Source organism: Exophiala dermatitidis, assembly GCF_000230625.1.
Source record: "Exophiala dermatitidis NIH/UT8656 unplaced genomic scaffold supercont1.3, whole genome shotgun sequence".
NCBI lineage: Eukaryota > Fungi > Ascomycota > Eurotiomycetes > Chaetothyriales > Herpotrichiellaceae > Exophiala > Exophiala dermatitidis.
This window is the reverse complement of record NW_008751648.1, coordinates 1,873,202-1,888,268: the sequence shown is the minus strand read 5'-3', so window position 1 is coordinate 1,888,268 and position 15,067 is coordinate 1,873,202. Positions and strand designations below refer to the sequence as shown.

The 15,067-nt window shown below is 51.0% G+C and overlaps 7 protein-coding genes across 7 annotated transcripts; 2 read left to right on the top strand and 5 right to left on the bottom strand.

The window, feature by feature from the left end:
* The first annotated feature begins 280 nt into the window (after positions 1-280).
* HMPREF1120_03664 (uncharacterized protein) lies at positions 281-2,464 on the top strand. The gene is made up of 4 exons (XM_009157744.1): positions 281-902; positions 978-1,006; positions 1,058-1,192; positions 1,243-2,464. The coding sequence occupies exons 1-4, from the start codon at positions 716-718 to the stop codon at positions 1,624-1,626; spliced, it is 735 nt and encodes a 244-aa protein (XP_009155992.1). The 5' UTR covers positions 281-715; the 3' UTR covers positions 1,627-2,464.
* Positions 1,442-4,418, bottom strand: HMPREF1120_03663 (uncharacterized protein). The gene has a single exon (XM_009157743.1). The coding sequence runs from the start codon at positions 3,752-3,754 to the stop codon at positions 2,105-2,107; it is 1,650 nt and encodes a 549-aa protein (XP_009155991.1). The 5' UTR covers positions 3,755-4,418; the 3' UTR covers positions 1,442-2,104.
* A 278-nt stretch (positions 4,419-4,696) lies between these two features.
* On the bottom strand, positions 4,697-6,553 carry HMPREF1120_03662 (uncharacterized protein). Its single transcript, XM_009157742.1, has 2 exons — positions 6,278-6,553; positions 4,697-5,488 (listed from the first exon to the last, which is right to left on the bottom strand). The coding sequence occupies exons 1-2, from the start codon at positions 6,359-6,361 to the stop codon at positions 5,360-5,362; spliced, it is 213 nt and encodes a 70-aa protein (XP_009155990.1). The 5' UTR covers positions 6,362-6,553; the 3' UTR covers positions 4,697-5,359.
* A 525-nt stretch (positions 6,554-7,078) lies between these two features.
* HMPREF1120_03661 (monooxygenase) lies at positions 7,079-8,620 on the bottom strand (the record flags this gene model as incomplete). The annotated part of the gene is made up of 2 exons (XM_009157741.1): positions 7,079-7,650; positions 7,717-8,620. The coding sequence occupies 2 exons, from the start codon at positions 8,618-8,620 to the stop codon at positions 7,079-7,081; spliced, it is 1,476 nt and encodes a 491-aa protein (XP_009155989.1).
* A 1,044-nt stretch (positions 8,621-9,664) lies between these two features.
* HMPREF1120_03659 (cytochrome c heme-lyase) lies at positions 9,665-12,964 on the top strand. The gene has a single exon (XM_009157739.1). It carries the CDS (start codon positions 11,156-11,158, stop codon positions 12,518-12,520), a length of 1,365 nt encoding a protein of 454 aa, XP_009155987.1. The 5' UTR covers positions 9,665-11,155; the 3' UTR covers positions 12,521-12,964.
* HMPREF1120_03660 (diphosphomevalonate decarboxylase) lies at positions 9,804-11,107 on the bottom strand (the record flags this gene model as incomplete). Its single annotated transcript, XM_009157740.1, has 2 exons — positions 9,804-10,935; positions 11,040-11,107. 2 exons carry the CDS (start codon positions 11,105-11,107, stop codon positions 9,804-9,806), a joined length of 1,200 nt encoding a protein of 399 aa, XP_009155988.1.
* HMPREF1120_03658 (uncharacterized protein) lies at positions 12,824-14,919 on the bottom strand. Its single transcript, XM_009157738.1, has 2 exons — positions 14,543-14,919; positions 12,824-14,491 (listed from the first exon to the last, which is right to left on the bottom strand). Exons 1-2 carry the CDS (start codon positions 14,613-14,615, stop codon positions 13,635-13,637), a joined length of 930 nt encoding a protein of 309 aa, XP_009155986.1. The 5' UTR covers positions 14,616-14,919; the 3' UTR covers positions 12,824-13,634.
* Between the last annotated feature and the right edge of the window lie 148 nt (positions 14,920-15,067).

Below are 15,067 nucleotides of genomic sequence, written 5' to 3'. Positions count from 1 at the left end.
AGCCATAAGACGTCAGTATCTATAAGTCAGTATACCTATTCTAAAGGGTCTATAGAGTATTGTATTTAGTTTTGACAGAAGTTGAGCTTCCGGTATAGTAGTAATTACGGTTCTTGTACCTAGGGACGGTTTTTAGGGAATAAACCGCCACTATTTTTGACACCAAGCCCTAGGCTTTTATTGGGGGCTTGTGGGGGGCTTCCAACGCTCCAGGGGACCTGACAGAGCCATCCAGGGCCCGTTCCATTGACTGATTCAATAAATCCACAAGCACACCTCACGATCGACAGCAGAGGCGCCCAATAAGCTCAATGGTACAACCTACTACATTGCACAATCCCCGGTTTCCGGAGCCAGTAGAGCGTGGCAAAGCAATAGATTTACACGGTGATCTTGGGTCGCAGTCGAATACCTAAACTTGGAGCGTGCGCCTTGCTGGTACCGTACCTTTGCCTGCGAAGTTTTGTGGTGGGCAGCTTCCTCCGGGATGTTTTCCGGGCACCGACTCCTTTAACTAAAGTAAACTCGACTCCTCCGCTTATAACATCCATACCAGCCTGCCACTGACCGCAATCGCCCGCAGATACTTCTATCCCGTCGCAACACGCTACAGTATCTTATTGCGCTACAAACACCCTTTTCATCAAGCAGCCTTGTATGGTCCTCATCCGATAGATTTTAGGACACACCCCCTTAGAACGCATTATTGCCCACCATGCCTCCGTTTCGCATGCCATTTACCTCGAAGCGACCCACGGTCACCACCACCGCCGAGCCGGTTGACGAGAACAGTCGCCCGACTTCTCATGATGGCAACGTCACCAGTCCCTACAAAGAAAAGCCGTCGCTAGCACTGGGAATGAAAGAAAGACGAGAAGCGCCAAACGAATTCAAACTGAGCTGTATGTTACCGTGCGAAGCGGGTTGCCGTTAGACAAATGAATGTCAGACAACGCAGGCTAATTGTCTACCAACAGCCGTCAATGATAGTGGCGAATATTTACCTGTAAGTAGCAGCATTGGCATGTCAAGATCTCATTGTTAACATCAAATATAGCCATCGCCTACGGAGAAAAAGTCGTTTTGGGCGAAATCTCCTCCGGCCAGCAACGGGAATCACCGCAGCTGCTTCAACGAAAACGAACCCTTTTCTATCTCCCGTGAATCCTTTGAATCATACAGACGGTCATTTGTGAGTTCACGCATAGTGATTTAGACGACAAGCGTCTGACTTCTGCAAAGGACATATCGGGCCGGTCCCCGATCGTACAAACAGACAGCTTCACCTCACGCACATCCCTAGACTCGCGAGCCTCGACCAGGTTTCCCACACGGTCCACATTAAACAGCAGCACGTTCGAAAAGCCTGCCGCAGAGGACGATGCTTTTGAGGACGTCAAGTTGAACGACGAGACGAAACAAGCACAGCCCAAAAAGAGGAGTTTTCTAGCCCGGTTTGGCGACTCCAACTCCAACGGCGACAGTGGCTCCGTGAAGGACGACGGCAAACATCACTTCCATCTTCTTCCAGGCCGGAAGCGAGGTCAGAGCGGTACGGGGAACGAACTTGGAGACATGCCTCGACCGCAAAGTAGTGGCAGCAAGGCCGAAGTGGTGGTACGATAGGGAGTGGGAGTATCTCACGGTCTTGGGCAACATTTATCTTTCGAGGGCATGCATTACGAACAACTGGAATAGTAAGGGAAAGGAGAATTGCGGCGTCATGGGTTCGGACGCGTTTGAACGACATGGGCGGCGTGGCATTGGTTTAGAAGCATGGTATCGGGTGGGCATCTGTGACAGGGAGCATTGGGCGATGGAGAAAGAGACAACCCTGGATGCAGCGACAGGGTTCTGCTGGTGCAGGCCTCCCGGTTGGGATATGGACAAGATTTGACGATGGATGAGGAGTTTACCGGCTGTGAGTAAGTGTATGCACCGGCAGCAGAGTAATCTTTAATGTCCAGAGACTTGAAGTCATTATTGGGTTTGTTCCAGCATGACCTTCCAATCATCAGACTCACAGAGAGTACATAGTGAACAGGACGACTGGAGTGTCGACGACAGTTTTTTTGGTACTCGAACAATGGAGCGTTGATGATGTTCATTCAGTTCCGATCGTTTCCTCTCCCTTGCCATCAACCTCCTTTTCCAAGCGATCATAGGCTCGTTTCAAGATTTGCACGATCTTGTGCAACTCATCTTCCGTCACATTGTACGGCGGAGACAAAATGGCATGATCGCCCCTGAACCCATCCACCGTACCCGTGCCGGGATACACAGCGACGCCGAGCTCAAACGCGAGCGCCTGAAACCGCGGCCCAAAGGCGACCGAGGGATCGAACGAGGCGCGTGTGTCTCTGTCACTAACAAATTCAAGGCCCCAGAATAGACCTCGCCCACGAATGTCGCCTACATATTTGCAGTTGGCAAACGTGTCCCGCAACAGAGAATACAACAGCTTTCCCATCTGGGCACAGTTGTCGACCAACCCTTCACGGTGCAAGATTTGTTGAACGGCCAATGTCGCAGCACATCCGACCGGGTGTGCTTGATAAGTATGGCCATGGTTGAAGTTACTGGTCCCTTTTTTCAAAACATCCACAATCTTGCGGTGGACCAACAAACCCGCCACGGGCATGTATCCGCCACCCAGACCTTTTCCTATCGTGACGATATCTGGAACGACCACCTCGGTATTGTTGTTGTTGTTGGTGTTGGTGTTGGCGTTGTTGGTGTCGTCGTCATCGTTATCGTGTTCCTGTTCAAAAGCAAACGTCGTCCCCGTCCGGCCCATGCCGCACATCACTTCATCCATAATCAACAGGATGCCGTACTTGTCGCAGACGCGGCGGACGCCCTTGAAATAGCCCCGAGGCGCCGGAGTGCAACCACTAGTAGCACCAACGACAGGCTCGGCGATGAAGGCGATAACGGTTTCGGGGTCTAACTTTTGGAAGTGGGCGTCGAGTTCGGCCACGAGTCTCTGCGCGAACTGAGTCTCTGTTTCTCCGTCCCGCCAATGCGAGTACTGGTACGTATATGCCGGAGTGACCCAGCTGACTGTGTCGTCGGGCAGCTGGAGATTTGAGTAGGGCACCTTGCGCGCCAGGTTGCTGCCGACGTTCATGGCGCCAATGGTCGTGCCGTGGTAGCTTTGCTTGCGGGCGACGAATTTGGATCGTCGAGTAGTATTTCGGCTGTTGCTGTTGCTGTTGCTGTTCGAGTTTGATGTCGGTTGGTTCTGTTGCTGTTGGTCCAGTTCAAAGAAATATTGTCTTGCCAATTTCAGCGCCGCGTCCATGGCCTCGCTGCCGCTGTTGACGAAATATGCCCGTTCCAGACCGAATCGTCTTGCTCCTGTTGTTGCTGCTGCTATCGGTGGCGGTGCTCCTGTCGGTGGTCTTGGTGGCCCATCAATCAGAAATCTCGCCAACTCCTCCGCCGCATCGGTCGTATACGTTAGAGAATGCAGATAACTCACTCCAGTGCTCATTTGGCGCATCACTGCGTCCCGGACTTCCTCGTTGCCATGGCCTAGACAGGCTACGGCCGCGCCGCCGCAGGCGTCCATGACCACGCGCCCGTCATCCAGGGTTAGATATATCCCTTTGGCTGAGGTCACTTTGTACGGTTGTTGGCGGAGTGAGCGGTGGAGGAGGGCTGGTTCTGGTTTTGGTTCAGTTGTTGTAGGTTGAGAAGGTGGTTGATGATTGCTCCATGGCTGTGGTGAGGTTTGGTCCTGGTTTCCCATTATTGCGTCTTTGCTCACCGCGGAGGCTGATGCTGATGCTGATGCTGGTATAGTAGATGCTGAGGTCGTCAGGGCAGCTGAGGTCAGGTGCCAGTGTCTCTCCCCCTATATTATCCAGGTCTCGATAGATGGACTGACTAACTGACTGACTGACTGACTGCCCCGTATATACCACGACCCTAGTTTCTCATCTATATCTGCTTTAAATTCATCCGATATAGCACCCCCTGCCCGGGTGTAGTGTTGGGTAGTACTTGGTATGGCACTGTATGTCCAATTCGCGGTGTGCCAGCGCGCCAGCAGTGCGTTGGTTGAATCTACCCTTACCCAGGTACACAACCGAGATTTTAGATTGGTCAAAAAGCGAGTCTTTCTTCTGTTGTCTTAGATATTTCTCCGGTCAGTTTGACTGTCAGTCAATTTGCGTCACTTGTTGTGTCTTCCCCAACTCGATATCATACCGAGTAGTAAAGGTACCGAAGAATAAACACCTCGACCCCACGATTGGCTTGGCTCTTCAACGTATATATAAACAGTACCTTTATGTATACAACATGTCTAGTAACATACCCACAGTAGGTAGATAAAGCTGCACGGTCGGCCTCGGGGGAGTGGTTTCATGATCGGCTACATAAGGTATCGTGGACGTGGTCCTCTAGTCGCGTTCAAGTCTTGGGCCGAGGGCGCATTTTTGTTTTATTGGATGCTGTCGCTTGCTCGAGTGGAACTTCATCACTTCGTACACGAGTAGTAGCTGTTCGGGCCGAGCATTGTGCCTAATGGTAAATTCATTACTACTGTAGCAATTGTTGGAGGACTAGAAGGATGCTACTACTACTATCACTGCCAGTCAGTGCCTGTAGTCGTGGCCGCGGATATTGACCACCGCAGTATTTCCTTACTCCTTGGTAAGTACGGCCCAAAGGACGAGGAGACAAAACTTTCCAGTTGACAATGTGAGCTTTCCATACATTAATACATTATGTCCAGTCGTCTCTACTCTGGGACCGCTGCAAAAGCCGGTGCACACGGCTTCATCAGTGAGAAAAAAACAAGTGTGGTGTGCAGTGAGATTCGACATCAAGAGAAAAGCAGTGTAGCCACGAACGGACACGAGGAAAAGAAAGATAGTATTAAGACCACCGCAGCAACACGCAAACACCTCTCGCTAAAAGAAAATGCAATGCTCGACTTCAATCTTCCCACTTTAAGTTCACCGCGCAGGACCGTACTTCGCTTCAACTCCGCATCTGCTCTTTTTCTCGCTCCAGAGGCCTCCAACTACCTCGTGCTGCATATTCTTCTCATCACTTCTATCCGCACCACCTAACTCTGATCATTCATCACTCATCTCTCATCTCCATTCTTTTGTTGTCGCTCAGCTCAACTCCGCTCCGCTCCGCTCCATTCATCTGTGTACGCCTATGCATAACCCCCTTACACTTTGATTTGAAATGGAAACCCGGATGTCTTTTGTGTTTTGGTGAATGTGTTCTCTGCTCCAGCACCGGCAGCGGTATTAGTAGCGGGTGCTGGTGTCGGTGTCATTGCGTATGGATATGTGTCATATTGGGGCAAATTTGGTTTCTCATTCTTGTATCAATTTCACGCAAAGCAATCTTCATAATTCTTGCTGTGTTTGTTGGAGGCGTGCTCTTCGAGACCTTTCCGAGCCATGGTGCTTTGGAACGTGGAAAAGCAGATTTTGCACTTGATCGATTGTGCTTTTGCGTTCTGAAAGATAGCCATGTCAGCCAATTCGTTGCCTCGTCAGATTCACAAGCAGTTGTATCGTAGAAAAAATAATAAACAGAAATTTGTTCGACCACAACTTGGACAAAGCTGGAAATCCAATATGCCAGGACCCCGTTGTCAAGGTGAGCGGAACCCTGATGAACGGGCACTGTGTCTCAAAATCCAACTAGGCCAATCATTCTGAAACCGAAAGGCAAAAACCAAGCAATGTCTCTGAGGTCCCGCATCGCAGAGAGTGTTGGATGACCGTGTAATATCATCAGGCCACATTGAAAACTGCAAGTTGATGTCTCCCACGCTGCACTCATGCAGAGATCGACATGTACACATCCCCATTGCAGACCTTAGGGTCCTGTTCCGTCATCGCGAACCCAACGAACGGATCAGGCCTGGACGAAGCATCCTTGATAAATGTGCCGGCAGACGGGACTGCGTGTCGCGCGGGTGCCATCCTTGATCCACAACCGCCTCATAACCAGAGCAAGAGTCCGTCCGAGGGTTTTGAAACGGCAGTGGACCGCCTTCACAGAGCGCGCCATGCCACAAGGACGATGGTTTTCAACACGTAACAAAACCCCCACTGGAAGACAGACACTCCGTCGCCCGGTCATAAATGCTGAGATAGAACAAACCTTCCATTGCCAGATAGTAAATACTCCAACAAATAACTGCTCACGCAGCCATGTCCAAAATTTCTGACTCCACTCATAACCAAGGACGAACAATAAGGCAACGCAGCGGGACAAAAGAAAACAAAACGTAACGTACCGATTTCAGTTGACTGCTCGGCTCTTTTTTAGAGTCTTTGGCATTACGCTCCCGCTTCATCGCGGCTTTGGCTCCGTTGCCCATTTTGCAAGAGAGATTCGACAGGAAAAGGCTAGAAGCGTAATCGTGGTCTGTAAAACAGAAGTCGTCAAAATCGATGCAATGCTGATCGAAAGACGTTAAGGCAGGGCCACTGACTTGCGGAGAGTAAATAGGGCCTTCTGGGTAGGACAGAGGAACTTGAAGTCGAGGAGTGAGAAAGGTGAACGGAGAAAAATTGTTCCCTCGTCTACAATAAAGTTGTATTAGTGTAGTAGTAGCACCACTATCTTACTGCTAGCGGTACTAGCGCCGATCTACTTTCTGCCCCTAAAGCAAATACCGCCTCCAAAGGACTTCAAAGTTGTTGGCACATCGCAAGTCCATGTTAATGGATAGACATTCGGTGTATGAATCTACCTACTGCGTGTCGAATCACAGTCTGTACAACTGAATGTTGGAACACTTCCATATCGTACATACCCAGGTATGTACATATCGCCATCAAGTATCAAGTCAAGTGGTTCCTTGCCAGCCCAGCCTGAGCTCTGGTCCACCGCCTTCCCAAACAACACTGGCACTCACCCACATCCAAATCATACATACGTTGTAGGTACAGGATATATATCCTACAACCCGTGTCATTATCCACCTCCTAAACAAAATCATCCAGCGTTCTGTTCAATCCAAGATTCTTCCTATATCATAGTTTTCATGTCATTCCTTCACTTCATCCCGTCTGTTTCCGTGCATTCCAATCAATCAACTTGAAATGCGATAAAACTGCAAACCGGTCTGGATATCGCCAAACTTTGCATGCCAGATATCCTTCCAATAACTACTCCTCGGGATCCAAGGACCACGATCGCCCCCCTTGGGAAGATCCTGCTCAGCAGCCTTGATATAGCTACTATTCAGATTCAACAGAGGCTTGTTGAGGACAAGGTCACGGTCCTTCTCATCCATCCGGGGCACGATGCTAGTCATATTCTTCGCCCGGGCGGCCTTGAGCAGCCGAACCCAGAGTTGCGAAGTGGCATCAGCCCCCAAAGTCCAGCTGGCATCGGTATACCCCAAGACAAAAGTCAAATTGGGGAGATCCTGAAGCATGGCTCCTCGCCACACGTATTTCTGATTGACCGGGTAGGCGTCGCCGTCGACCGTGATTTTGGCACCACCACCCATACGAAGCTTGAGACCCGTGGCTGTGATGATGATATCGGCGTCGAGATGGTCTCCGGATTTGAGCTTGATGCCTGTCTCCGTGACGGTGTCGATGGTGTCGGTGACCACGTTGGCTTTGCCGGTGCGCAGGGCAGCGAAGAAATCACCTCCTAGGTACCACAAACAATGTCAGTTCCAACCCCCTCCTTCTCATGGGGACTTTCTTGGTTACTCACCTGGAGTAATACACATCCTCTGTTGCCACGGTTTATACCTGGGCACGAAATGCGGATCGAACGGGATATTCTCAGGCAATTCCTTCTCAGTGGCCGCGCGGAGCAACTTAATCTCGCGCTGCGGGAACAATCGACAGAAATTAACAAACAAGAAACTGAACAGCAAAAACCGCAATCTGATCAACTTGTACGCCCATCGCTCCGGAAACACCTTCTTAATGAACTGGTCGATCGGAATGACGAGGGGCAGCGGCAAAAAGTAGCTCGGCGACCGTTGAAGCATGGTCACCGACTTGGCCTTGTCCGTCATGCTGGGCAGCAAAGTCACGGCCGTGGCACCGCTGCCAATAATAACGACTTTCTTGTCCGTATAGTCGAGGTCTTCGGGCCAGAACTGGGGATGGACCACGGGGCCGTTTTTGAAGTTTTGGATGCCTGGGATTTTTGTCTCCAGTCCCGTCGTGTAGTCGTAGTATCCTGTGCCCAGCAGAATGTGACGAGCGTAGAATTGTTTCGGTTTCTCACTGCCATTAACAAAAACGTCGAGTTGCCAATGTTGATGCTCGGTCGACCAGTTCATGCTTTCGACCTGGTGTCCGTACTGGACGTGTTGTGCGATACCATGTCGCTCGGCTGTGGTTTTCAGGTACCGAAGGATCGAGGGCGCGTCCGCAATGCATCGGTCTTCTTTCCATGGATCCCATGCGAATCCGAATGTGTGAAGGTCCGAATCTGATCGGATCCCGGGGTACTTGAATAGACTCCAGGTGCCGCCCATTTCGTGGCGGCCTTCGAGAATCGTATATTTGTAGTCGGGGATTCCTTCTTGTAGTCGGTAGGCGGCGTTGATGCCGCTGATGCCCGCTCCGATGATGATCACGTCGAAACTGTTGTTGTCTGCCATGGCTGCTTTGCTGCTGATATGATGGTCTTCAGGACTAGGTGTATATGTGTATGCAGTATGTATATCAGGCACAAAAGCAGGAATTTACTGTCATGTACACAAAACAAAAGGGGCGGTTTTGGTCACCCACTGGCACGGCAATATACTGCTGGATATATGAGGACTTGAACCAAAACAGAACCGAATGAACCCCTCTGGCAACCGTCCGGCTACTACTAGTAGTAGCGAGGCTGACGATCAAACTCGCCTCTGGGAAATAATGATACCGATTTGCAGATTTGACGATATTGCCTCGGTACGAGAAAAGTCGATCAATAATGGCGAAAGCGACAGCGACAGGGGTCTGGGGATGCCTTGAGAGTCTCCAAAGGTTAAGCGATGTGCCTGTCAGCCGAGCGCCAGGGTGGTGGGTGGTGGTGGGTGGTAGGCGCACGGACCTTGAAGCGCCAGGGTACGAGCTGAGCTGGTGGCGAGAGCCCCGTTCAAGAATGCGGAGGGTAGTAGATGATGATGTCGACTTGTGGACGAGGGTCTACTTATTACTATATAGTACATCTACTTTGCACATATAACGTCCAAATGTTGTCCTATATCGTGCACTGGTAGTATGAGACGGGTTTATCACTTTCTATCAACAGTATTCACTGCCACTGCCAGTCCTCAAACATGGCTACCTAGTAGATAGCCAAACACAAGATCTTGACCCACCAACACCCAAATCATGTACGATGTATGCTTTGAAAAACTCAGCAGCATCCACAACAACCTGCAGCACCCGGTCCGCAGCCAGGGATACGGTGCCCGCCAGCCAGGGGACTCCTTGTGTTCAGATACACCTCCGACGGGCCTGTCTCAGTCACTAAATAAAGGCACACCACTGCAGTAAGGGTTGTGACCTACTAGAGTCCCTTGTAAAAGCCGTTTGGATCTGCGTGCATTTCACGCCAATCGGTTAGTGATACGGGGTACGCCTTGGAATACGAAGCACATGAATTGTCCTCATACTGCCCCTCTTGTATCTTTGCTCCAGCTTTTGATCACCGCCAATCCTCGTATACTAGTAGCAACTTGATATGCGCTTTGTCCCAGTTTGCAACATTCGCAAAGATGCAGATATCCAAACGGCGGCGTTGCATTCGCCACTCGTCAACTAGGTACCTAGGTAGGTATGATACGGCCATGATCATGCTTCAACTGGCACCGCATTGCCATTCTCATCCACCAAGTGCTTTTCAATCTTCTCGGGCCCGCCTCCAACCCCAGTACAGATGACACGGCTGATGCCGGCTTTCAAAGTCATCAGGGCCTTGGAGTCCAGGCTACCATACTCGTTTGGACGAATGACTTCTCCAAATTCTCCTTCCCAACCTGGGATTCTAGGCAGAATGCTCTTAAACACTCCTGCAACTTGGTGGGTATGCTCCTCCAAGTAGTAAATGACGGCATTTGGACCGGCGTCAAAGGTATACGCCGCAATCAGCTTGCCTGCCTTGCGGTTGGCAGTTTCGACGGCACTCATGGCTGCCCGAGAGACATCGTTCAGGTAATGGATCGGTGGCCATGAGTCGAGACAGATGGCATGGAATGAGTTCGAGTCTTGCATGGTGATGCGCGCGAAGGTCTCGAAGTCTCGGTCGTGGATGGCCTTCTCAATTTCGGCCATTCTTTTCGGGACGACCTCGTTGAACCGGGTGGGTGCCAGAGTCGACGTCTCGACTGTGGTCTGCATGCCGGCGGTCGATGGCACCCCCTTTTTCTCCGCGCTGACCACCAACACTAATGCTCTCATCTCAGGCCAATGCGACACAGGTGCCACTTCCTCGGCGATGCTGTCGCTCCCATCGGCCTTTGTTCCTGCTCGCCAGGCCACATAGCCGCCCATCAGACTCCTGCATGCGGACCCGGATCCTTGTCTCGCAATCAAAGAAAGCTCTTGCGGCGTCTGTGGCAACTCGTAGAGGTCGGCGATCGCTCTGACCAGCGCCGCGAACCCTGCAGCTGAGGAAGCAAGACCGGCAGCTGTAGGGAAGTTGTTGGACGAAACAATACGCAGCGTTAACTTGGACAGCTTTGGTAGGGACTCGTCCTTGGCCTCCAATTGCTCGCGCAGTGATCGGAGATGCTTCAAACATGCTTGTGTCCGTTTTGACGACTGGATGTCTTCTTTTTCGCCGTTGAGAATGAGGGTATCAGGGCCACTGAACGATTCCGAGCATGATGCCGTGGTGTGTGTTCGTAGCGATTTCTGAGACAAGGTGACGGATAACGACGAGTTGGTGGGTAGATTGAGAGTGGTATCTCTTTTGCCCCAGTATCTGTGATACTGTCAGTATCCTCGCTACAATTTGGTTTATTTCGTTGCAATAGATCATTCTGGCCGAGAGGTCTCATGGCATTGGATCAATGGCGGCGTACCTACTTGATCACTGCAATATTGACTGGAGCGGTCGTGCTTGCACGGTACACTTGTGACGAAGAGCCAGACATGATGACTGACGACGAAGAAGACGGACTTTTGTGCACGAGAAGGAGAAGATGGCTTCTGAGCCGATTGTGCAACGGAAGTCAGTCGCTTTATGTCGTATACTCTGCGTGGAGAAAATGCGGGCAAAAGGATTATCACCGAACACTGGCAATAATGATCGCAGACTGGCAGGGCAAAAGGGTCGGACAACTTTGGACGGTGTTGGTCAGACTCGGCGACTTGAATCTCCGTCATGCTGTGCAGCGAATCATTTACACCCTCATTTTATTACTTGCCCATTCGTCATTCCGACATTTTTCCTGTCGACGCATATTCAATTCACCACGACACAAGACGTTCGCCTGTTTGTACAACCAACACCATCACCACTGCTACATAGACATTACCTGTTAGCAAACGTCGCAACCATGGGCTGGTGGAAGGCCGATCCGATACCTGACACTCCTTCTCCCGCATCTACCACGCAGAACGCATACCCATCCTCATCTCCGTCGCAGCCGCCGCACCCAATCCCATCTTCAACCACCGAGTCCTCCTCAGCGTGTCCAGTCGACCCCAAGACACGATCGCTTTGGCTTCAGCAAGCGCAAGCCGCAAAACCACAGTCGTCAAGTCAGCAACAAGGCGCAAGCACACCTCTACGATCTTTACCAGCATCACATCCGACGATACCGTCCGCAAAACTCTCACCACCACCCCCACCAGAACCAACACCAACACCGACATCCTACGGCTCCTCCCAAGAATGTTCATCTGACCGGATATCCCAATCTCCCTCCTCCGACGACTCTACAACACCAACAATCAAACCTCCCCGCCCTCTCTCACAAGAACGTACCGTGTCATCCATTCCACGAGCCATGCCAGCACCCACAACCTCTTCTTCCTCCTCCTCAAACCCCAATATACCAGCCAACAGCGAATCCGAAACCGGCACATCCAGCACCGGCAACTGGATCTACCCAAGCGAGCAACAATTTTTCCAAGCCGTGATGCGCAAACAAACGGCCTCGAACCCCTCGGACCTATTATCGTCCATCAGCCACATCATTCCGATCCACAACGCCGTCAACGAGCGCGCCTGGGCTCTCATCAAGACATGGGAAGGCGACTCGTCCGCTTCGTGCGGCGGGCCCAAACTTAGGTCGTTTCAGGGTTTAGGGAGCGGCGCAAAATCGCCCAAGGCTCGCGTCAAGAGTCTTCTGGGCTACACGGCCCCCTTTGATCGGCACGATTGGACCGTCGAGCGCTGTGATGGGAGTACGGTTGAATATGTCATTGATTTCTACCAGGGGAAATCCGATCCGAACGTACAACAGAAGGGTGGGTTGAACTTTTATCTCGATGTGCGGCCGAAATTGAATACTTTAGAAGGGTGGAAGATGAGGGCTGAACGCTCGCTTGGATGGAGGTGAGGTGTTGCTACTGGTAGTAGTATCTTGATATCCTGATATCCCCTCTCCTCCAGGCGCCCCTTCAGGCTCCCGCTCTCTTGCATGGGAGCACAAATATAATTTGATATACTACAGTAACACCACCGTGTGGTAACTGAATTGTAAATTATACCTATACCTGGACACTATCCCAGATACCTTGGCGAGGTAGCGAGGGGATGATGTTCCATATACATACCTATACACACCTAGGTACTCTGCAACATCACAGGGCCAAGCATGATGAGCCTTGCAGTGATCCTACTTAAGGACGAAACGAATGGGTCGGGCCTGACATGCCATCCTAGTACCATGCTACACTACCTATGTGTTTGCTGTAATATATCACGATCACTATTAAAAGGCAAAGGAAAAGACTCCAGTATTAGTATCAGGTGCAATGAAACTTCTGATGGGAAAGTTCACAACATTAAAATCCAATCCAATTCAATTCGATTCGCATTCGGTGGTATCAACAAAGACGGGAAACTCTGCCATGCTGCACCGCAGTGCTGCAGAAATCTCTGGGACTGAAAAAGGGGCCCTTGTGGCGCATGCTTCAAGTTCGGAAAAAAGAAATGAATGAATTCACGCCTCAATCAAGCAGCATATCCTCCCGAGTTCCTTGACACCCGCACAGGTACAGGCCTCATAACCTCGAACAAAACCAAACGCACCACCCAAACCAGCACTCCAATATGAACTCATGAATTGTAAAAAGAAAAATGTGCACATGTGTGTGCATGCAAAACATTGAGTCAATGAATTGTTCTCCTCTGGCAATGGCTGTGAAGGTATGTTCTGATGGTGGTAGTGTATGTCCATTTAAAGTATCGACAGAACTCGAAATGCAACACAAAACACGCTGGTGTAGAAACACAAATGTAGGGTGCGGTTTTCATTTCCCCCGAAAAAAAGCAGAGTGCCTAACCTACTCATGCCGCCCCTATGACGCAAAAAGGAATTCGTTTCTCTCATTAAAATAAGGACCATCCGATCCATCCATAGACAGGATGCCACTGGTGTGTGGGATGTCCGCGCTGTGCCCGCGGGCGGTTTCATGTTGCTCCGGGGCTCGTTCTGGCTAATTGCTGTTCTACCAGTTTCCCGTCCGGATCGTTGGCTGTTCCATACCATATGTGTTGGAGAAAAGTTGCTGCCTGATGCTCTGTTGTTGTTGCTGCTGCTGTTGTTGTTGCTGAGGAGGTTGGTTATTCGGTCTCAGCCAGCCCAGAGCATCGACCAGCGCTTCATAAGCTTCCCGTAGTCGACCGCCACTCTTCTCATTGTGCGCCCGCAGTTTCTCTTCCCAGCCACTGTATTGTAATTGGATCCCAGCTCCTCTCTTGCTGGCTTCTCTAATGACACTTGCCCAAGCCTTAGAGATTTCTTCATATGCATTTTGCTTGGCTAGATTGTGTTGAGGGTTGTCCCAGTCAGGAAGGTCGTGTATGATGTCGGTCACTCCATTAAGGTACTCGAGCGACGTGGAGGACTGTTGTTCGTTGGGCGGCAAGAAGTGTGGCGTGAAATCGCCAAGGGCTTCAAGCAATTCATGGTATGGACCTCGAACTCGATCGTAGCAGTAATCGGATTTTCGGTTCGGGTCCAGCGGGAACGACGCCATCAATCGGTTGTAATATTTTCGAAGGACTTGTAGCGTGCTTTGGATGCTCGGTCGAGGACTGACTTGGATGATCTCATCCCGTAGACCGGGATTGCGATCATACACAGATTTCAGCACCCCCCTCAGGGCATCCTGATCCAATGTCTCAAGAAGTCTATCCACCGAAAGCGCCCTACCGGCCAGGTTGGGGCGGGCTCTCTTTCTCGAAGAAGGGGTCAAGGTATGAGGTAGTCGAGCGTTCGTGATCGCAGGCGACGTCGACATTTCATCATCGCGGTCGGGTGAGGGCGACGCTTTTCGTTTCCGGGACGGAGCGGTGCCAGACACTGAAGTGGCGGTCAGTATACATCATGACACAAGAGACACAGAAAACTCACTTGATCGGTTGGGAGAGAGACGGGTATGTTCGTGGAAGTGCGGAGGAATAGGCGGCGTCGCCAGACTATTCATTGTGATTGTGGCTACACACGCCGGGTGATGCAGGATAGTTGTTTGCTCGCAACAATAGGCACAGATGGTAGTGTTTATCGAGGACTCCTGTCATGCGGGGGTGTTTATTGTCTCTACCGTAACTCGGATTGAGGACCAGGAGAAGGGATGAAAGTGAGATTGAACGGGCCCGTTACAAAGCAGAGCGGGCGGTGGGACAGGCCAGGCCGTCACTGCGTTGGATGAAGGATGGATTGGGATCGAACAGTGACGGCGACGCAGTGCAGCAGTTTGGTTGAAGAGTAACGAGTTGGCGGCAGTGGAGGTGAAAGCGAAGTTTAATAACATCGGGTCCAGTTCAAGTTTCAAAGCTGCACAGCACTGGGCGCAGCGCAGCCTGCAGGTTTGACGCAGCAACGCGATTTGCTGCCGCTTCGGGTGCCAGTGACGCTCCAGGCTCCCGGTTCCATTAT